Here is a 24,510-nt window from a genome sequence, read left to right as displayed (position 1 = left end):
TAATTTTTTTAATCTAGATTAATCTCAATGTAATCTTGGAATTAATCTAGATTAAAATGGCTCATTTGAATTCTGCCGAAGGCATTCAGAATATTTGCGTAAGTGATCGTTTGTCTTTTTGTAGTTTGAATAATAAATAACTTCTGTCCCTTTAAGACCTGACGCACGCATGTATCCCACTGTTTCTGTGAGCTGGTTACGACTGTGTTTACGTTAAAACTCACCAAGATGGGCATTGAGACATTTTTGAGTGTATTTGACCATTAATAAGCTGGAAAAAGGAGCTCATTTTTGCACTTGTATGTCAGAGGCGGCTTTATTACGGTATGTGTGTGTGCGCTTCAGATGCGAGCGCGAAATCTGCGGGAATTAGTAGAATTAACGTTATGTGCAACCCTGCACAAAATTCAGACCGGTCACACCAGTACTAACACGCTGTCATGAGGAAAAATCCAGCAGAACACCCGTTCGCAATGTTCAGAGGATTAAACGGACTGAATGAGAGGAGGCGCTGTCGGTCGGAGAGGAGAGCGCAGCTGATATTGATACTGTAGATACATAGCGAAATATCAATATTTTTGACAACACTAATAGGCATACACACAGGTTCGAAGACTCGTTCTCTCGCCCCCTACAGTGTAATTCGGCTAGGTATACGTCCGCGCAAAAATATCAAAGTGAAAGTCATCATTGCTTGCGTAGTATAGACCCAGCTCCCAACCCAACTTTGAGAATAGATTAACTCGCCCGATAAGAGTCTCACGTTAACGCAGCACGTTAACGCCGATAACGGCCCACCACTAATATATATATAGCTACTATGGAAGTCAATAGTGGGCCAGCCACTTTGGTTTGGATACCAACATTCTTCAAAATATCTTCTTTTGTGTTCAAAAGAAAGAAACTCATACAGGTTTAGAACTACTTGAGGTTATGGACATGGTGAAGAAAAAAAGTAGAATGGATGGATGGATAGAAGGATATTATGTTTTTTTTTTATTCATGTATTTATTTATGCAAATATTGGTATAGAGTAACACGCCTTTGATTATTTCATGTAATTTTCTCACTTAAAGATTTAACCTACTACTTCTCCCAACAACATATGTTTAAAAAATATATATTTGGGCTATATTTTGTCAAATTAGATAACATACAATTTTGTCACATTAACACACCGAGAGAAAAAGTTATTTTTGTATCTCTGGTATAGGGTATCTCGCGGTATAGGCTATACCAAAAGATTCGGCATCGATTAGACTATTACTCGAGACTACGCGGCGTTGCTAAGGGTCACTTTGAGCGCAGCATTCATGAGCGTGACTACACTGTTGAATAGAGACATCGCCGGAGGTCATCGGCGTCAAAGCAGCGAAGAACATCACGATGCGATGGTGCAAGACAGCACAGCTGCTCTGAGGGTTAAACGCAACAGATGAGCAGATAGACAAGACACAGCTGCTGCTTTACTGCCTTGCAAACGTTGTTCTGGATAACCGAGAAGAATGAACACAAACGACGCGAAGGATTACCTCTCCAAACGACAGATCCCACACCTTTTTGAGGTAAGGATCACCCGCAGGAGAAGCCTTGAAATCTATTTATAATATTGCAAGAATAACACATCTGGAAAAATCTGCCTGTCTGATATCTGATTATGTAGTCTGTGCTTTCAAAGTGAGCATATGCCTTCATAATATGCACTTTTCAGCTCTTCTTCTCAGAGTTCTTCAGAGAATATGATAAATAAGTGATACTTACGTAGTTGGTAGTTACCTATTTCTACTATCAACACTCTTTACATCAAGAATCTATTGGGGAAACTGGCCTCACCAAAGCTGTACATGAGATTTGAACTGATAGCATGAATTAATCAAAAACTCAATGTCTATTTGTCATGCACAATTACATGGTAAATTAGACAGGCCTACTTGAAAGTGTCTCTATGGTGATCCTCAAGTAGGGTGCTGTAATGGAAAAGCAGAGGGTCTCGAGCTTGTCAGCAAGAGGGAAGATTCTCCTCAGACTGCTTCAACAAGTGCTTGTGTGGGAGATATGTAGTTGCATACAAAATACTGTGTCCATGGAGGATCATAGCACTTCTGTCAAGCTTTCCATCTCCCAATTGATACTATAATAAAATGAGGCACAATATTGTAGGTTATCTCCATTTGTAAGACACATCTGTTCAGGCAGGGCACAAGGTTGTAAACACGAGTTTCAGCACATCAACACTTTTGGCTGTCACCAAGGCAACAAGCTATACTTTATATTTGCTTGTGACTCAGGAATTGTGGGCAATGGAGAGCGAGGGGGAGAGAAGAACTGAAACAGTCCTATTCTTGCATGTGCCCGAACACGCAGCTCCTTGAGGAATGCAAACACACAGGTTAAGGTTCATCTGCAATGCATACCAGATATACATCTCTGAAACTCCTCCATCTGCGACCACATGTACATAAAGATACGGCAGATAGTGCAAGGAAGATTTAGAAAGTTGGAAGTAAAGTATTTCAACTATTATTTAAACTGTCATCAGAGCAAAGTTGCTGGCATTATTCTTTTGAATTTTTTTCACTATCATGATGAAGTCACCTTTACCTTTGAAACTGGTGGAGAAACTAAACAAATTGTGCTGTTTGCTCTTAGCTTTGTATCTTAGCTTGTATTTTCCAAATCAATATAAAATTATGTTTTCCCACAATATTCTACTGACCCCTGTGGGCTCCATGTAACTCTGATAATATATGTGGACAAGCATTTGTCTTTTCATTCAGAATCCTAGCTATATAAGTTTAATAATAAGTAAAATCACAACATACAACAAAAGATCCATGATTCTGCACCAGAAGTGACAGACACCGCAGATAAAGAGCAATCCTCCTCCAAATGGCCAGCAATCGGCTGGATCCTTGGTGCATCTGAAGGCCGACAGAAGTAGTACTTCAGATGCCGAGCAGCAACACATGCCCTCTCCAACATACGGATTCAAACTTGACCGGAAAAAGGCGCACACAGTTGTCAATTGACCAGATTCCTGGATAACGGTCAGATTAACCAATCACGCTCAGAGCAACACAGCAAATAGTGTTGCTAGTATAGAACAAAAAAAAACTTGTTTAAATTTGAAAGCTTACAAATGTGTCTATTTATTTTTATTTGAAAGCTGTTACATTTAATTAATTGGTCAAATGGTGTTTTCATATATGCTTACAACCAGGGTAAGATGCTTCTACATCTGTGCTATTTTCTATTCACCAATCATTTCCCTATGGTTACGTTTTTTTAATGTTAGGTTTAGGGGTATAGGGTTAAGACTATGTTTTCAGACAGGACAGTTACATTCGCATGACTAATAATGACCCTTTTACAATTTACCAAATCCCTGACCTTTCTAGTACGCCTAAATGCCAGCTGTGCACACAACTTTGCCATTTTCTGTATCTGGCTCTTCAATGTATTGCATTGCTACACAATCTGCTAGTTAATCCTCTGTCCGCAGTAACACTTATTTGCAAACACTGCCATACAAGTTACAACATTTGTCTACAGACTTTTATTTAACAGCGTAGATACGTCAAACTGTTGACTGCAGTTATGCAGTTATAGCATTCGTGATATGGGACAATGTAACTTCTCACCAGCATGATGGCTCAGTGGTTAATACTGTACTGTCACCTCATAGCAAGGTCTTTCCATAATACGAAGACATGCACAATTGACAAATTGACAATTCTAAATATTTGAATGTGTGTTTTGCACACATTGCATGCTGGGAGACATTCCAGTACTTTCAGACCTTTTTCTCACACACAATCCTTTTCATGCATTAAAATTGCTATATGATATGTAGGGGTAAATTCAGGTTGATTGGGAGACTTTGAGCCATTGAGATGACTGGGGAAAGTGTCCCAATCAACCTGAATTCACCCCTAGCCTACATAACAAATGCACATTAAATATTCAACTATATTACTGATCAGCTCATTTCAATTTTCATAAAGTCATAATTAAGAGATAAAATGTTGAAAATATGATTTTAAATGTTCTCATTATTAGATAAAAAGTAAAAAATATGATTTTAAAAGTCATAATAGTGCGAAAATATGAAATGCTAAGTCATAATTATAAGATAAAATTTTGAAAATATGATTTTAAAAGTCCTCATTATTAGATAAAAAGTCAAAAATATGACATGCTAAGTTATTGTGAGATGAACAGTTGAAATTAGATTTAAAAAAGTCTAATTTAAGACATTTAAGAGATGAAATCATGCGACTTGACTTGACTTGACATTCTGATCAGATAAAATATAACCAATACTTTAAGACGCATGATTGCATGTGTGTTTGTGAAAGTTGATGGGTGGTTTTTGGGGAGTTCAAGCTTGTAAAATGTGTGCATTCATTTCATTTGTAAAGCAATTTACATCAACTGGTGTGTGGGCAGAGACCTGAAAGTTTCATCATGGAGAGCAGTGCAGCTTTGTTTTTAATGTTCTTTCTCCATATGGATACTGCATTAGTCCTAAAGTGTTAGTTCACCCAAAAATGAAAATTCTGTCATTTACTCACCCTCGTGTTGTTGCAAACCCGTAAGACTTTTGTTCATCTTCGGAACACAAATGAAGATATTTTTAATTAAATCTGATCTAGTTCTATTCCTCCATAGACAGATACACAACTACCACTTTGACGCTTCAAAAATTGTATAAAGAGATCTTAAATCTAATCTATATAGATTGAGTGCTTTAGTCAAAATTTTATGAAGAGACACGATCGCTTTATGTAATGAACAGGTTCAATTTAGGCTAATCTCAACTGCACCTGCTTGATGCACGAGAACAAACCTTATTGGTTCTTGCGGTAGTGCTGCGTGACACACGAGAATGAACCTCATTGGTTCTCACACGTCAAGTGAACATGCTTGAGCTTCCGTTTATTATAACTGGTGAGTGTTGATGAATGTTTTATACAAATAAATGCCTAAATTTAATCTGTTCATTATATAAAGCAATCGTGTCTCTTCAGAAAATTTGACTAAACCACTCAATTCACATGGATGAACTTTTTGAAGCGTCAAAGTGGTAGTTCCGTAGACGTCAGTGAAGGGACAGAAATCACTCAGATTTGATAAAAAATATGTTCATGTGTGTTCCGAAGATGAACGAAAGTCTTATGGGTTTAGAACGACATGAGGGTGAGTAATTAATTCATGATAGAATTGTATTATTTGGGTATAGTATCCCTTTAAATATGCTGTGGTCTATTATTAAACTGATACCTTTAGCAAATGCAGCCTTTTTGTTTCTGCTCGGACACTGTTCCTTTATTCAGAGGTTGAATGTCTTTAGCTGTTTGATACCAGTGAGGATTGAGATGTAAATTCTCAAGCAGTTTTATTTGCATCAAAAGAAGCAAACAGCTGATTATTTAGAGCTCAGATTTTCCATTCCATGTCCTTCTGAATGGCCCAGAGTATGAACTGCTAACATGTGTGGGATGAACAGAACAACAATTTGCAATTATTATTTTCTCCCCCTAGATTGTTATTCATTTTTTCCCTCTCTGTCTTACCATTTAGAAATCGTTTAGCTGCGTTTGGCTAATAAACCAAAAAAATATCATGTTGTCATGTTCTTCTTTGTTTTGAGGCAAAAAAGCAAGGAAATACTCTTGATATCTCAAAGGCCACAATTGTCAGTGATACTGTATAAAATGTTGACATGATGAAAGTCATTTACACAAAAAAGATTTTCTTTACAAGAAATACAGATTCATATTTGTGAAACAAGCATGTAAGCATTTCCTATAGTAAAATTATTTGAACTCTGTGTGTATCTCGCAGAGCATGTTAACAGGGCTGATGTACCACAGGCCCGAGGACCCTTTGGCATTCTTGGAGAGTTGCCTGCAGAAAACACGAGACCTCGGCGGTCCTGAATGTGTGGCCTGGGACACTTTCATTACACCTGATCGAAAACCTCTACCACCAATCACCCCGGCACAGGGGAAGAAAGCCCCCTGCAAACTCGGTAATTTAGCCAATTTGAAGGCACGTTATCTTAGCTAGAAATAAAATAGTTAGTTGTGTACATGATGGATATACTTTCAAATGACACTTGCATTTTAGTTGCATTGGCTTTTTAGCAGCTTTCTCATTTTATTGAATTATACATTGAACAATATTATTTTTGTGATAGTTTTATGCTTATTAAAGCATTAGAACTCAAAATTAATTATATTAATGTACTTTTTTGTTGTTGGCCTCTGAATCCCGAAAATAACCACATTATCTAGATAAAAAGCCAGCAGTTAAAGGATAGTTCACTCAAAAATGTGTTTTTTTTTTTTTCATTAATTACTCACCCTCATGTCATTCCAAACAAGTATGACTTTCGTTCATCTTCGGAACACAAATGAAAATCTTTTTTATGAAATCTAATGGAGAGTACAGGTTTCTGTACTCTCCATTGAGAGCTACGCAACTAAAACTTTGACGCTTCAAAAAGTTCATAAAGAGATCATAAAGCTCAACCATATGAATTGAGTGGTTTAGTCCAAATTTTCTGAAGAGACACGATTGCTTTATAAGATGAACAGATTGAATTTAGGTTTTTATTCATTTATTCAAGCTCAACTGAACCTGCTTGGTGTGTGAGAAGAGAACAAACCTCATTGTTTCTTGTGGAAGATCAAACGTGCTGCATAACACACAAGAATGAATGTAAAATGTAAAAGGGTCATTATTAGTCACACACGAGAATGAACCTCATTGGTTCTTGCGAAAGCTCAAACATGCTGCGTAACACAAAAACAAACCTCATTGGTTCTTGTGGAAGCTCAAATGTGCTGCGTAACACACAAGAATGAGCATGATTGGTTCTTGCAGAAGCACAAACGTGCTGCGTAACATGTGACTGAACCTCATTGGTTCTTGTGGAAGCTCAAACGTCCTGCGTAACACGAGAATGAACCTCATTGGTTCTTGTGGAAGCTAAAAACATGCTGTGTCATGGTTTGGGTAGAGTGGGGGGAAACGCCCCCATGGGGTAAAATGCCCCCCTACTGTTTTTCCCAAAAAAATTACTAGATAAAGTCAAACTTAACAAGATACGTTTTTGTTGTTGCTATGGGCTACTTTGACCAGAGTAATGTAGAAGTTTTCACTGCAAAGCTTACACTGCTGACGTACCTGAGAGAAAACGGATTTCACGTTAAGTGATATAATTTTGAACAGTAAGAAAAAAAGTTTTAAAGCTTGCTGTTTTTCACAGTTGTATATGATATTAGAAGAGCAAGGCCTGTAGTTAGTGAGTAATTGTTATTTAAGGAAAATATAGTTATATTTTCAGAATGACATAACTTTGTTTTCAAACCTAGTCTGTGGGGTAAAACACCCCCAGCCACTTGTGATAAAATGCCCCCAGGGAGCATCGCTTCCCACTCTCATAAATACTGTAGTTACCATGTTCTGAACATCACATTCTTAGTTCTTCCATCAAATGTAATCTAACTAAGTGGTTGAATAAAAATATTTGGACTTTATATTTAAAAATGACCTCACATTAGCATCAGCTAGCTAGTTAGCCAGCCAGTTAGCATTGGCAAACAATTTCAAAAAGGTTGATTTTCAAAATGGTTCATTAATAATATTCATATTTATCTACTGTTCTTTTGGCTTGTCTTTTAAATTTTAAGCTAAAATATGCTTGTATTTTGCTGTAAACTTATAAAGCAAATTACTTTGTAAGAGTTGGGGCATTTTACCCCACCTGTGGGGTAAAGCTTGAAAGCTTGTAAAATGTGTGCTTTTCTCATCTCTATCTCTATTCATTAATTTCCTTTCTAAAGCAATTTAGATCAACTGGTGTGTGGGCAGAGGCCTGAAAGTTTCATCATGGTGAGCTCAAATGTGTTGCGTAACACACAAGAATGAACCTCATTGGTTCTTGCTGAAGCTCAAACTTTCTGCGTAACACACGAGAATGAACCTCATTGGTTCTTGCAGAAGCTCAAATGTGTTGCGTAACACACAAGAATGAACCTCATTGGTTCTTGTGGAAGCTCAAACGTGCAGCGTAACACACGAGAATTAACCTCATTGGTTCTTGCAGAAGCTCAAACATGCAGTGTAACACATGAGAATGAACCTCATTGGTTCTTGCGGAAGCTCAAACGTGCAGTGTAACCCATGAGAATGAACCTCATTGGATCTTGTGGAAGCTTAAACGTGCTGTGTGACACACGAGAATGAACCTCATTGATTCTTTTGAAAGTTCAAACGTGCAGGGTAGCACACGAGAATGAACCTCATTTGTTCTTGCAGAAGCTCAAACGTGTTGCATAACATGAGAATGAACCTCATTAGTTCTTGTGGAAGCTCAAACGTGCTTCGTAACACACGAGAATTAACCTAATTGGTTCTCGGGGAAGCTCAAACGTGCTGCATGACACACAAGAATAAACCTCACTGGTTCTTGCTGAAGCTCAAACGTGCTTCGTAACACATGAGAATGAACCTCCTTGGTTCTTGTGGAAGCTCAAACATTCTGCTTAACACGTGAATTAACCTCATTGGTTCTTGCTGAAGCTCAAACGTGCTGCGTAAACACAAGAATGAACTTCATTGGTTCTTTGGGAAGCTCAAACGTGCTGTATGACACACGAGAATAAACCTCATTGGTTCTTGCCGAAGCTCAAACGTGCTTCGTAACACATGAGAATGAACCTCATTGGTTCTTGTGGAAGCTCAAACGTGCAGCGTAACACACGAGAATTATCCTCATTGGTTCTTGCAGAAGCTCAAACATGCAGAGTAACACATGAGAATGAACCTCATTGGTTCTTGCAGAAGCTCAAACGTGCAACGTAACACACGAGAATTAACCTCATTGGTTCTTGCAGAAGCTCAAACGTGCTTCGTAACACATGAGAATTAACCTCATTGGTTCTTGTGGAAGCTCAAACGTGCAGCGTAAAACACGAGAATTAACTTCATTGGTTCTTGCAGAAGCTCAAACATGCAGTGTAACACACAAGAATGAACCTCATTGGTTCTTGCTGAAGCTCAAACAAGCTGCGTAAACACAAGAATGAACCTCATTGGTTCTTGCTGAAGCTCAAACGTGCTGCGTAACACACAAGAATGAACCTCATTGGTTCTTGTAGAAGCTCAAACGTGTTGCGTAACAAGAGAATGAACCTCATTGGTTCTTGTGGAAGCTCAAACGTGCTGCCTAACACACGAGAATGAACCTCATTGGTTCTTGCCGAAGCTCAAACGTGCTGCATGACACACGAGAATAAACCTCATTGGTTCTTGCCGAAGCTCAAACGTGCTTCGTAACACATGAGAATGAACCTCATTGGTTCTTGTGGAAGCTCAAACGTGCAGCGTAACACACGAGAATTAACCTCATTGGTTCTTGCAGAAGCTCAAACATGCAGTGTAACACATGAGAATGAACCTCATTGGTTCTTGCAGAAGCTCAAACGTGCAACGTAACACACGAGAATTAACCTCATTGGTTCTTGCAGAAGCTCAAACGTGCTTCGTAACACATGAGAATTAACCTCATTGGTTCTTGCAGAAGCTCAAACGTGCTTCGTAACACACGAGATTTAACCTCATTGGTTCTTGCAGAAGCTCAAACATGCAGTGTAACACATGAGAATGAACCTCATTGGTTTTTGCGGAAGCTCAAACATGCAATTTAGATCAACTGGTGTGTGGGCAGAGGCCTGAAAGTTTCATCATGGAGAGCTCAAATGTGCAGCGTAACACACAAGAATGAACCTCATTGGTTCTTGCTGAAGCTCAAACTTTCTGCGTAACACGAGAATGAACCTCATTGGTTCTTGCAGAAGCTCAAATGTGTTGCGTAACACACAAGAATGAACCTCATTGGTTCTTGTGGAAGCTCAAACGTGCAACGTAACACACGAGAATGAACCTCATTGGTTCTTGCGGAAGCTCAAACGTGCAGTGTAACCCATGAGAATGAACCTCATTGGATCTTGTGGAAGCTCAAATGTGCAGGGTAGCACACGAGAATGAACCTCGTTTGTTCTTGCTGAAGCTCAAACGTGCTGCGTAAACACATAAGAATGAACCTCAATGGTTCTTGTGGAAGCTCAAACGTGCTGCGTGAGACATAAGAATGAACCTCATTGGTTCTTGTGGAAGCTCAAATGTGCTGCCTAACACACAAGAATGAACCTCATTGGTTCTTGGGGAAGCTCAAACGTGCTGCGTAACACAAGAATGAACCTCATTGGTTCTTGTGGAAGCTCAAACATTCTGCGTAACACGTGAATTAACCTAATTTGCTCTTGCTGAAGGTCAAACGTGCTGCGTAAACACACAAGAATGAACGCCATTGGTTCCTGCTGAAGGTCAAATGTGTTGCGTAACACACAAGAATGAACCTCATTGGTTCTTGCGGAAGCTCGAACGTGCAGTGTAACCCATGAGAATGAACCTCATTGGATCTTGTGGAAGCTCAAACGTTCTGTGTGACACACGAGAAAGAACCTCATTGATTCTTTTGAAAGCTCAAACGTGCAGGGTAGCACACGAGAATGAACCTCATTTGTTCTTGCAGAAGCTCAAACGTGTTGCATAACATGAGAATGAACCTCATTAGTTCTTGTGGAAGCTCAAACGTGCTTCGTAACACACAAGAATTAACCTCATTGGTTCTTGGGGAAGCTCAAACGTGCTTCGTAACACATGAGAATGAACCTCATTGGTTCTTGTGGAAGCTCAAACATTCTGCGTAACATGTGAATTAACCTCATTGGTTCTTGCTGAAGGTCAAACATGCTGCGTAAACACACAAGAATGAACCTCATTGGTTCTTGCTGAAGCTCAAACGTGCTGCGTAAACACAAGAATGAACCTCATTGGTTCTTGCTGAAGCTCAAACGTGCAGTGTAACACATGAGAATGAACCTCATTGTTTTTTGCGGAAGCTCAAACGTGCTGCATGACACACGAGAATAAACCTCATTGGTTCTTGCCGAAGCTCAAACGTGCTTCGTAACACATGAGAATGAACCTCATTGGTTCTTGTGGAAGCTCAAACGTGCAGCGTAACACACGAGAATTAACCTCATTGGTTCTTGCAGAAGCTCAAACGTGCTTCGTAACAAATGAGAATGAACCTCATTGGTTCTTGCAGAAGCTCAAACGTGCAGCGTAACACACAAGAATGAACCTCATTGGTTCTTGTGGAAGCTCAAACATGCAGTGTAACACATGAGAATGAACCTCATTAGTTCTTGCAGAAGCTCAAACGTGCTTCGTAACACATGAGAATTAACCTCATTGGTTCTTGTGGAAGCTCAAACGTGCTGCGTGAGACATAAGAATGAACCTCATTGGTTCTTGTGGAAGCTCAAACGTGCTGCCTAACACACGAGAATGAACCTCATTGGTTCTTGGGGAAGTTCAAACGTGCTGCGTGACACATGAGAATGAACCTCATTGGTTCTTGCAGAAGCTCAAATTTTTGGCGTAACATGAGAATAAACCTCATTGGTTCTTGTGGAAGCTCAAACGTGCTGCGTGACACACGAGAATGAACCTCATTGGTTCCCTTGCTGAAGCTCAAACATGATGCGTAACACGAGAATGAACCTCATTGGTTCTTGCAGAAGCTCAAACATGATGCGTAACACGAGAATGAACCTCATTGGTTCTTGCAGAAGCTCAAACATGATGCGTAACACGAGAATGACCTCATTGGTTAATGAACATGCTTGCGCTTGTGTATGAACCTCATTGGTTCTTGCTGAAGCTCAAACACACTGCGTAACACGTGAATTAACCTCATTTGTTCTTGCTGAACATACAAGAATGAACCTCACGTGAATTAACCTCATTTGTTCTTGCGTAAACATACAAGAATGAACGCCATTGGTTCTTGCAGAAGCTCAAACGTGCAGCGTGACACACGAGAATGAACCTCATTGGTTCTTGCTGAAGCTCAAACATGATGCGTAACACGAGAATGAACCTCATTGGTTCTTGCAGAAGCTCAAACATGATGCGTAACACGAGAATGAACTCATTGGTTCTTGCTGAAGCTCAAACATGATGCGTAGCACGAGAATGAACCTCTTTGGTTCTTGCAGAAGCTCAAACATGATGCGTAACACGAGAATGAACCTCATTGGTTCATGCAGAAGCTCAAACATGATGCGTAACACGAGAATGACCTCATTGGTTAATGAACATGCTTGCGCTTGTGTATACCACAACTTATGTGTGAGTTGATGAATGTTTATATCTAAATAAAAGGTTTAAATCATGTCTCTTCATAAAATATGGACTAAACCACTCAAATCATATGGATTAGTTTTACGATCTCTTTATGAACTTTTTGAAGTGTCAAAGTTTTAGTTGACCCCGTTGGTTGCAGTAATGAATGCAGGATCTAAGTGCAGCAGTTTTAACTTTTAATTTACACAGAACTTCAGAAAACAAGACACACGAGCAGAACAACCAACCATAGCATAACATAGAACTAACAATGAACAGGGGCCTGTTCTTCGTACCTCGCTTAATACATCTAAGATGATTTGACAGATCCCAGATCTTTTAATCGTGATAACTGATCTCTGGCTAATTTGGTTCTTCTAACGAATTTGCGGATTGGATTAAAATATCTGGATTAAATGATCTAAGATTACTGAGCGTTCTTTTTTTCCCTGAAGAGGGCAGATGCATCGATACTCGAAACCACGATCAGCAATGCAGCGATTGGCTGGCGTCAAGACAGCAACGTTATGACATCATATAATTAAAAAGCCACCTGGCAAAAAACTTGACAAATTACACAAAAAAAACCCACGAATTTTTGAACCTTTTTAAGGAAACAGCCAAACGACCAAACCAACATAAAAGTTATAATAGATAAATGTTTTTTAATTTTTTTTTACATGATTACCAACTATTTATATTCATGATTTTATACAGTATTTGTACACCCTTTACATTTTTATTTCAATGTTGTAATTTAATTTTTAATTCAATTTGAAGCACGGAGCAATTTGCACGGCTCAGATTAACTGTACAACATGTGTGTAAACCAATAAAAATAAAATTATATAAAGTAATTATTCCATCACAAATAAATCGCTCAATCAAGTGGCTGTATCTATAGTATTACACATTCTCATATACATATACAATATAACATTTTTATATTATTATTTAAAATTATTATTATTGCCCCTGGTTCAGTAATGCACTCTTGTGATAAAGTAGCAGTGGCTGGGACAGATTTTAAGTATCACCTCAAGATGCAATCTAATCCTGTTTACATGAAATAAGCCTGCTCCCGAGCAGGTTTAAGTTTACAGACATGTTACTATGGCAGCAAGTCCAGGATGAGCTTCGAAGAACCAAACAATCCAAGATCGTGCCAAATCGTCAACAATCAAATCCAGCTAACTGAGTTAGCGAGGTACGAAGAACGGGCCCCAGAACAAAAACAAAATCTAAACATGAACAAATAAGCTTAAAATGTGACAGTAGTTGTGTATCTGTCAACGGAGGGACAGAGCTCTCAGATTTCAAATAGATATCAAAAAGTTCTTCATTTGTGTTTCGAAGATGAGCGAAAGTTTTACGGGTTTAAAGCAACATGAGGGTGACAAATTAATGATAGAATTTTCATTTTTGGGTGAACTATCCCTTTAAGTAACCATAATTCTGGGTGTGAATCTGAAGGACATCTGTGAAAATAAAAACATTGCAAATGTAGGAAAGTTAAAGGAGTAGTTCACTTTAAAATAAAAAATTACCCCATGATGTACTCACCCTCAAGCCATCCTAGGTGTATACGACTTTCTTCTTTCTGATGAACACAAACACTTCCAAGCTTTATAATGGCTGTGACAGGGTCCATTGAGTTTGAAGCTCAAAAAAAGTGCATCCATCCATCATAAACGTATTCCACATGGCTCCGAGGGGTTAATAAAGGCCTCCTGAAGCAAAGCGATGGGGTTTTGTAAGAACAATATCCATATTTAAAACTTTATAAAGTAAAATATCTAGCTTCTACCAGACCGCCTTCTGTATTCAACTTACGCAGAAAGTGTAACGCCTCTCTCAGTTCAAAACGCCTACTCTACGTCCTACATCACGCCAGTTACACTTTTTTCATAATTTTGAATACGGAAGCTGGATATTTTACTTTATAACGTTTTAAGTTCAGGATATTTATTAATATAACTCTGACTGTGTTCACCAGAAAGAAGTCATATACACCTAGGATGACTTTAATTTTCATTTTAAAGTGAACTAATCCTTTAAAGATGGTTCAAATGTTTGAAAATTACCTAAATATCTCAATAATGAAAGTCTAAAAACATATTGTGTGGCTTCTTATCAAATTAAAGGCTAATTCACAGTGGACCGACAGATGCCGATCAACGGCGACAGTCACCAGATTACAGTAGGCTACATCATTCCAAGACCCGAAAATGAGAAGATTAAATGAGACAGGCGACAGACTCCGAAAAACCGAAAAAAGTCTCTTGCCGTCTGTCTGTGCGGTGTGAATTAGCCTAAAGAATGCATCTGAGGTCATATGTATGACCGATGAATGTAATCTGTTTCATTCCACAGATGGTGGTCCTGGTCCTGGTCCTGGGCCCTATCGTCGATATGATAGGCTGCCACCAATTCAAGCCCAGTTCTCCATAGAAAGTGATTCAGATATGACAGAGTCCTCAGGGCTCATACAGGAGTATGATGTCTTTGACCCATCTAAACCACGGCCACACATCATATTCATCATAGGTGAGTGGTCATCACTGGTCATTTTCAGTCATCTTTTTCTGAATTCATCTTTTTCTAAAACTCTTTAAGCTGTATGAAATAAAATTCAGCAGACCTTAAGATTAATTAATAGGGGTGGGAGAAAAGATTGATGCATCGTTGCATCGCGATTCGTTATCTAACGATTCAGAATCGATTCTCAAAAATTAAATTCAAACGGCCACTTCACCATTGTGTGTGTGTGCGCTGTCACCGGCCAAACAGAACAACACGTTGATAGGCGAACGTTCGTATGCTGGTGAATTGGCTTCGTTTTAAGATAAAATGGACAAACTACGACCTGCTCAGGGGCGTCTCACCCGTGTGGACACTTTTCCCGGTGAGAGGGTTCAACACCCGCACGTTTTATGCAGTTTTTATGCAGTTTTTCTTCATGAAATTTTTTTTTTCTTAAACATTTTTATTCTTAATGATTGTTCTTTGCAATTGTATGACTTACTATGTTTCTTTAGAGCTTGTAAATTTTGAATATAACTTTGTTAATAAAATAAAAGTGTTGAAAGAAATCTTCATAATCATTTTTAATATGGCAATACTGTCAAACAGATATTCTAACTATAAACAAAAAACATATTGGCTCCAATTTTGGTTAAAATGTAAAGTGCATGTATTTGCACAGCAGGATAATTAGTTACCAAAAATGTATGTTAAGAATTGTTTTGGGAATCGAATCGTTACTCCCAGAATCAGAATCGGATCGAATCGTTAAGTGCCTTAAGATTCTCACCCCTATTACTTAATTTGAAATGAACATTTCCATTGTGCTGTTTCTGTGATGTAAAGAGGGATTTGCTATAATATTTCCTAGGTGGACCTGGCAGCGGGAAGGGCACTCAGACAGCTAAAATTGCACAACGCTATGATTTCGAGCATGTGTCCGTGGGGGAAATTTTAAGAAACCAGTTGCTGCATCATGCTCCCAGTGACAAGAAATGGGAGCTGATTGCTCAGATCATTGCCAATGGAGAACTGGCACCTCAGGTTTGGAAATTTGATGTGATTTTTTGCAGCTATGGTGTATTTACGGTGATTTTTACATAAACTACCGTTGAAAAAATTGGGGTCAGTAAGATAAAAAAAAAAAACTTTTCTTCCGTTTTTATTGTTACAAACGCTATCTATTTCAAATAAATGTCTTGTATCCTGAAAAAAGATTATCACAATTTCCACAAAAAAAATGTATGCAGCACAACTGTTATCAACATTATTAATAGTAATAAATGTTTCTTCAGCACCAAATCAAAATTTTGGTTTCTGAAGGATCCTGTGTCACTAAAGATTGGAATGATGAATAAATATTAAGCTTTGCTGTCATTTGAATATATTAAAATGTATTTTTAAATTGTAATAATATTTCACAATATTACTGTTTCGATGATCAAATAAATGGCTCAAACTTTTGAGTAGTGTCCTTACTATATTAAATGAAGAAGGTCACCTTAGTCTTGTTCTGACATGATATGCTTTAGGAGACGACTATTGAAGAGCTGAAACAACAGTTTATCAAGAAGCAGGATGCTAAAGGATACATTGTGGATGGATTCCCCAGAGAGATCTCACAGGCGTTCACCTTTGAGGAGCAGGTCAGATATTCCTTCTGATGGTCTATAATAGGGGTGTCAAAACCTGCTCTTGAAAGCCTGGGACACGATTTTCAGCTGTCCAAGACGAAAGACTGCCATTGTGAAACAATCGTGGAGATTTCTGTGATCGTGGCTCCTAATCGGTTGTCTTGTGTCGTATAATGAGAGAGGTTCAAAGACGCTCGTTGTCACAGTCTTGAGACCAAAGATAGCCTACAACAATTTTCTGACAGTGCCAGAAATTCAGCATGATCATCGCACAGTGTGTTTGCTGCTATATTGACCTACGTCATGAAATCAATGCGTCATTATGCTAAAACTTAAAACTGCTTACCTCAAAATCTTTTCTCTTCCTCTTTCGCCGCGTCCTCCTTTTTTCATGACACATAAAAAATACAACTGCCAACGTGTGATTCATCGTGGTCTTTTAGTTTACCATTAATACAAATGCTGATGACATTTTATTCTTCTATAGAAACGTGCATCATAGCCTACGAGTCAATAGGTGTCATCATTGTACAGTCTACATACATGTCGTACCCAGTTTAATAGATCAAGTGTGATTTGTGATGATCTTATATGATTGCTAAAATTGTGCAGTGTATCCCAGGCTGAAGGGACACTGTCCTGAAGAGTTTAGCTCCAACTTTCCTCAATACATCTGCCTCAATGTTTCTAATAAGACCTTGATTTGCTGGTTCAGGCATGTTTAATTGGGGTTGGAGCTAAATTCTGCAGGACAGTGGCCCCCCAGGAGCAGGATTGGACATCCCTTGTCTATACAGTATATAACCTACAAAATACATGTCTTAAGGCCCGTTCACATCAAGGATGGTTACTCTAAAGGTACAGTGCATCAGGAAAGTATTCACAGCGCTTCACTTTTTCCACATTGTGTTATGTTACAGCCTTATTCCAAAATGAATTAAATTCATAATTTTTTTCCTCAATTCTACAAACAATACCCCATAATGTCAACGTGAATGAAGTTTGTTTGAAATCTTTGCAAATTTATATAAAAAAAAATAATAATAATCACATTATTGCATATAAATAGTATTCACAGCCTTTGGTCGATAGTTTGTTGAAGCACCTTTGGCACCAATTACAGCCTCAAGTCTTTTTGAGTATGATGCTACAAGCTTGGAACACCTATTTTTGGGCAGTTTCTCCCATTGTTCTTTGCAGGACCTCTCAAGCTCCATCAGGTTGGATGGGGAGCGTCGGTGCACAGTCATTTTCAGATCTCTCCAGAGATGTTCAATCGAGTTCAAGTCTGGGCTTTGGCTGGGCCACTCAAGGACATTCACAGAGTTGTCCCGTAGCCACTGCTTTGTTATCTTGGCTGTGTGCTTAGGGTCGTTGTCCTGTTGGAAGATGAACCTTCGCCCCAGTCTGAGGTCCAGAGCGTTCTGGAGCAGGTTTTCATCAAAGATGTCTCTGTACATTGCTGCATTCATCTTTCCCTCGATGCTGACTAGTCTCCCAGTTCCTGCCGCTGAAAAACATCCCCACAGCATGATGCTGCCACCACCATGCTTCACTGTAGGGATGAAATGTTTCTGTACCGTTCCCCAAATCTGTGCCTCTATACAATCCTGTCTCGGAGGTCTACAGACAATTCCTTGGACTTCATGGCTTGGTTTGTCCTCTGACATGCACTGTTAACTGTGGAACCTTATATAGACCGGTGTGTGCCTTTCCAAATAATGTCCAATCAACGGAATTTACCACAGGTGGACTCCAATCAAGTTGTAGAAACATCTCAAGGATGATCAGTGGAAGCAGGATGCACCTGAGCTCAATTTTGAGTGTCATAGCAAAGGCTGTGAATACTTATGTACATGTGATTTTTTTGTTTTTTATTTTTTAATAAATTTGCAAACATTTGAAACAAACTTCTTTCACCTTTTTATTATGGGATATTGTTTATAGAAATGAGGAAAATGTGGAAAAAATTAAGCGCTGTGAATACTTTCCGGATGCACTGTATCTATATTAGCGTCCACACCAGCAGACGATATCATTCTGTTTATTCTATGTGTGTTTAAATGCTCAAGCTCTCAAAGCAGGATGGATTCCGATTGGCTGTCAATGTTTTTATCATTCATCAGCGGGATAAAATCGTTCTCATAGTGATTCCAATGATATATTCTCTGTGCTGTTATCGTTATAGCTGTGGTGTGAACTCTGCTATTCTTTAAAATTGAGAATGATTTTTAGAACTATATCTTTATTGTTTTGTTTATAGTTTTTACCTTTAGTATGTTATGGCAATGTTTGATGTACAGTAAATGACACTCATGGTTCCCCAGATTGGCTCTCCAGACTTGGTGATCTTGCTTGCCTGCTCTAATCAGCAACTCCGGCAGCGTTTAGAGAAAAGAGCGTCCCAGCAGGGCCGTCCCGACGACAATACTCACGCTATTGAGAAGAGACTAGATACTTTCAAACACAATATCACACTCATAGCCAAGTACTACCAGGAGAGAGGACTTATTGTAAGGGTAAGATGGTGTTTTTTGCTTATTTTTATGTTAACTGTTGAATTCAGCTGGTTTTGACAGCACATGCTGTTCTGATCACAGGCGCTGGTTTAATAATAATAACAATAATAATCATATATTTCCATTTTAATGCTGTGAAACACAATTCTGTCTCACTCTGCTTGGTCAGGTTGATGCGGATCGAGAAGAAGATGATATTTTCACAGATATTTGTGCCATTGTAGAGGAAAGATTGTTCCCTTGTGACACGAATGCAGTAGGTTTTGAATAAAAGTTACAGTATATTCTACAGTTGGTGTTTTTAATTATTTATTTTTTTACTTCATAAAAGTTATTTTCTCCCTGCAGAGCAGTACTGAGGATCTTTAGAGGGACGTCTACACATCCAAACCCACAGCTGCTCCCATTAAGTCCTAAATGTAATTTAAAAACAGTCTGCCAAATGTTCCTTTTCCACTATTTTTCATTAATAAAACTCGAGGATCAGTGAAAAGGGACACTTGCGCTTATTTTGTTCCCTCTATTTGTATTCCACTGTGAATTTCCTCTGTACAACTTTTGCAGTACTTTAATAAGAATGCTTAACTTTAGAGCAGAACCTTTTTTTCCAACATTCTCACTCCGTTTTTTCACTTAGAATTGTAATGTTGTTTTGACATGATATTATTAATGTATATTTAGAGGTCAATCCAGAAATAATGTGAGTTGTTAAAAAAATGCACAAACGTATAATACAATATCAATGTCAAATACAACAATATCAACTGTTTTTAAACATATTACCTCACCTATTCCCACAACAAACATTAAAATGGATTAAATGACTACTGATTAATACAGTGTTTCTGCTGTTCTGCTGTGAGTTTCATTTTTCTCCACACTCACAGTATGAACACATTGGACAGAGATAAATAAGAGATGCTGCAGATGTGTCCTCAGGCTGTGTTCTCATTAATAGATGTTCAATCCAGCTGTGCCACTTTCTCACAGTGGGACCTCAGACTTTCTGACCTTGCTGACAGACCTTGACCAAGTGCCAAAACACTGTTACTTTAAATACTGAGTATAGAAACACACTTATTGAAAGATGATACAGTGGAATAACAAGTAGTACAGTTAAGTATCATTTCATAGCAATAAAATCTCTACACTCACTTTGCTTTGTAGATGGACATTTTCTGGCCCAAAAAATGTGGCACATTTTAGCCACTAGATGGCAGACTTATATTCTTTAAAAATAATTTGTTTAATATCCTCACTGGTAAGAAAGTTATTTCATAGCAATTTACAAAAATACCCACTCATTCCATTTTAACAAATTACTCATTAATAAATAAATAAAAAAGTCTATTTAAAAATGCTTGGAAAAACAAGCTTTGAGTACGCTTTAAATTAGACTAAATAACATTTACCATAAAAAGAAAATGGTAGCTTATCTTTATTTTTTGCTAAGTGCGCTTAAAATACTGTGTTATAATCAGCATCACTGTGACAGAGTGATGGTATGTGCTGGCTCTCAGAATAGATCCAAGCTTATCACCTGCCTGGCAAATACTTGCAGCTCTTATGGCACAAGTTGGAGACTCCTCCATACTTGTGTAAAATACAGGTTTCAATGTACAACTTCAATGTTTCAAATTTCAGGTTTGAAATGAACAACTTTAAATACTGCATCATATGACATAAATGCACTATGTTCTGAATGTTATTCAAAAAATCTCTTCCTTCATGTTCTTACTAACATATTTAGTTAGGACACAGAAGAGCCTGAACAGAATTACTGAACACTAAAACCTTTGTTAAAGTCTGATCCACTTTTAAGTTCTTGAACTTTTACACTTTATATATATATACACTGTGTATATATATATATATATATATATATATATATATATATATATATATATATATATATATATATATATATATATATATATATATATATATATATATATTTATATAAATAGGTATTTCCTGGCACTCTTGACATTCACTCTATGTAACCCTAGAGACACCCTATGTTGTATACTTATTGTGTTCATATTGTATTGCAAAACACTTATTTTTTGCTGTAAGTACCAGTAGTTAAGGCCATCTAATATAAAGTGGGACCTCTTTTTTTGTCTAATCTTTTTTGCTGATCTAGTTAAATGCATAGTTCAACCCAAAATGTAAATTCTGTCACCATTTACTCAGGTTATCCAAAACCTGTATGAATTTCTTTTTTCTGCTGAACACAAAATAAGACTGAAGAATGTCGGCAACCAAACAATTGTTGACTTCCATAGTACCCCCCTCCCCCCCCCCCCCCCATACTTTGGAAGTCAATGTGGCCCATCAACTGTTTGGTTACAAACGCATGTCGCCTTTGGCTTTTAGCTTGCTTAGTTGGGGACACTAAATATTCAACAATATTACTGATCTGCCTGCATTGCATGACAATTGAACTGAGTTGGACGATGACATCACTGTTTTCTCCAGAGCGGCTGTACAGCCGAAACAAACTTTGTTGCCTTATTTTCCTGTTATCACTGTAAAGCTGCTTTGAAACAATCTGTATTGTAAAAAGTGCGATATAAATAAAGGTGACTTGACTTGACCAATACACTTCAAAATAAAGTAAATGAAGACATGTTTGAGTGAACTATCCCTTTATCAAATCTGAACAGAATGATTTGTTCACGAATCAAACTGATCCAGTTTTCAAGTTCAACTCACTCAATGACTCAATCCAGTCACATGCAGTGGTCAACAACCTGGAAGTGAACATTATCAGTGAATAATGCCTTACATCTTGGTCTGTTCCTCACATAAAGTTATTAAATGTGAATAAACACATTTTCATTTTACTGTTCCTAAACTAACATAATTTTCCTGTTTATAAAAAGCCATAAAAATAATCTACTGCAGCAGGGGTTCATTTAAGGCTCATTTAAGAACATTTAAGAAATGTGTTAATTTTACTGGGGTAAAGGGATGGTATGGTCTTATCTACTGGACAAACACATTTCAACATGCTATGAGCAGCACTCAAGTCTTTTCCAGTTCATTTCCTTATATAGTCTGCCACTATTCCAGTTCTGATAAGCTTTATCACACACTCTGACATGTCAGTATAAAAGCCCAACAGGGGCTCTTACAACACATTTCCCAGCTTTTGCCATCTCCACTCTCAGCATCGGCATTATGGCACCGAAAAAAGTTGAGCCCAAGAAACCAGAGCCTAAAAAACCAGAGCCGAAGAAAGAAGAAGCCCCAGCTCCTGCCCCGGTTCCAGAAACACCCAAAGAGCCCGACTTGGACCTGAAGACTATCCCGCTGGAATTTACTGCTGACCAGATTGAAGAGTTCAAGGATGCCTTCACTCTCTTTGACGAGACGCCAACGGGCGAGATGAAGATAAGGTATTCCCAGTGTGGAGAAGTGATGAGGGCTCTGGGTCACAACCCTACCAATGCTGATGTGCTGACCGTGCTGGGGAAGCCTAAGGCTGAAGATATGAACACCAAATACCTGGACTTTGAGACGTTTCTGCCCATGCTGCAGCATATCTCAAGAGCCAAAGACCAGGGGACATTTGAGGACTTTGTTGAGGGTCTGAGAGTCTTTGACAAAGAAGGAAATGGAACAGTGATGGGTGCTGAGCTCCGTCATGTCTTGGCAACACTTGGGGAGAAAATGACAGAAGATGAGGTGGACCGTCTGATGGCCGGACAAGAAGACGCCAACGGCTGCATTAACTACACGTCCTTCATCAAGCACATCCTCTCTGGGTGAGCTGAAGCTGCAAAGATTGCCGAATGAAATTGGAACTCTAAATGGCAACTGTCAAAACACTGGAAAGAAAATATGTCTTGTCTGTATGTCTTGGAAAGCATTAAATAAAAACCATCCAAATGTTGTTTCGTCTGAGATTTTTGGTTCTGTTAATCTTGTTGTTGAGATGTCAAACTCAGATGTGTATGAGAAGGAAGTTACTTTAACTACTGGATCTACTAGGCTATACTCTACAGTATACAAAAAGCAGTTTTCACAATGATGCCCTTTAAGAAGTATTTTTCTTAGTTTTCTATAAGCAATTATGCAAAGTTTGGCCTACCTAGAATTTGATTTGCTGAGCAGCGATGCAAGTTTGTATCACTCAGCTTGCTTGTTTTTTTTGTTTTGTTTTTTCACATGAAATACATAAAAAATAATAGTTATTATGGTCTTGAATTAGGAATTCTTAATTTGATTAATTTGTCCTTCGTTTTAGGTAAATCTTTTTAATTCACTTTTTAATTTAGTGAAATTATTTAGTTAAATTTATTATCTAATTATTTATCTTTTACGCATTTTTGGCCACAATATTGGTTTTGTTTTGTTTTTCTACATGTGCGGGCCTATAGGCTGCTAGACCTTATTTGCAACGCAGAAGGCCTAATCTTATTTTATGTGAATGTGCAATAGCCTACTTCTGATTCATTAGACGCTGTAAATAGTAAAATATTAATTCATGGATTCATTCAGCAGGCGACTGCTTTTATGAATGAGTCACTGAAAAAAAAAACACTGATTCATTTAGGGAAGTTAACACTTTCTCAGAGATGAACAACGTTCACTTGTGGATTTGTTTGGGAATAGGATATTCCAATGTCGGAGTGAAAACGGATAAACAACGGTAAGTTAAGGAATATTGACGTCTTTTTTAACTGTTGTATAAAAACAAGATCAGTTGCTAGCTATCAGGTTGGTAAATTAGCACGTAGCCTACAGTGTCTGTATTTGTCACAGTAACACAACCGCATACTCGGAAAACAGCGCACAATATAGAATGCTGAGTGTGTGATTGTAAAGACTTATTTTATAGTCCAACGAATATGTTTACACCATGAATAACTTTTTGTGCAATGCGAAGTCGAGTGTACTCATATGCTACCTTCACGTGCTATCGGAATTATCGTACTAACGTTGACGTTAGTTCCCTATAAAATAGGACATGAACGCCTCTCAAGTCATAATTTGAATGCAATGAGCTCGTAATCACGACTTCAGAAGTGGAAAGTACGGGGACTACCACCGAATGGGTGAAATTAATACATTACTAAAAACCCTTTAAAATAAAATCTAACTAACGTTACTCCCTAAAGACATATTCTAATTACAAGATTTCTCTTTTCACGACCTTTTTGTTTGTTTGTTTGTTTTTTTTGTTTTTTTTGTTGTTTTTTTTGTTTTTCTCTCTCCTTCATCTCCCACTATATAAGTGTTTGTCTATACTGTTGTTTTTGTGTGTGTTATGTCTCAATATATTGTGTACAAATTTTGTATGTATTTTCAAGAAAAAAAGAAGTGGGAAGTAGAACATTTCCAGTACGTGTAGTCAGCATTAGAAGAGATTGAACCTTTGGAGTTCAAAAAAGAACTTAAGTGAAAATATTAACTTAATAAAGGTTCATAGTTGTACCTATAGGCCCTATCAGTTACTTTGAAGTAACAAATGATCAAACTTGTGGACTTTGATTATTATTATTTAGGTAGTATCAGCACAATTATGGCTATTTCTGCTATTGATTATACTCCTGTAC

The 24,510-nt window shown here is 38.0% G+C and overlaps 2 protein-coding genes across 2 annotated transcripts; both read left to right on the top strand.

Annotated features, from left to right (window-relative positions):
- Positions 1-1,233: 1,233 nt before the first annotated feature.
- On the top strand, positions 1,234-20,271 carry ak5l (adenylate kinase 5, like). The gene is made up of 8 exons (XM_079814431.1): positions 1,234-1,565; positions 5,848-6,034; positions 14,641-14,814; positions 15,662-15,834; positions 16,323-16,436; positions 18,752-18,943; positions 19,113-19,199; positions 19,292-20,271. Exons 1-8 carry the CDS (start codon positions 1,506-1,508, stop codon positions 19,310-19,312), a joined length of 1,008 nt encoding a protein of 335 aa, XP_079670557.1. The 5' UTR covers positions 1,234-1,505; the 3' UTR covers positions 19,313-20,271.
- A 1,812-nt stretch (positions 20,272-22,083) lies between these two features.
- cmlc1 (cardiac myosin light chain-1) lies at positions 22,084-22,844 on the top strand. Its single transcript, XM_079816179.1, has one exon. The coding sequence runs from the start codon at positions 22,130-22,132 to the stop codon at positions 22,718-22,720; it is 591 nt and encodes a 196-aa protein (XP_079672305.1). The 5' UTR covers positions 22,084-22,129; the 3' UTR covers positions 22,721-22,844.
- The last annotated feature ends 1,666 nt before the right edge of the window (positions 22,845-24,510 follow it).

The sequence above is a fragment of the Gobio gobio genome, assembly GCF_949357685.1.
Source record: "Gobio gobio genome assembly, chromosome: 4".
Taxonomy (NCBI): Eukaryota; Metazoa; Chordata; class Actinopteri; order Cypriniformes; family Gobionidae; genus Gobio; species Gobio gobio.
Note: the sequence above shows the minus strand (reverse complement) of the source record. Positions and strands in the feature narration are given on the sequence as shown.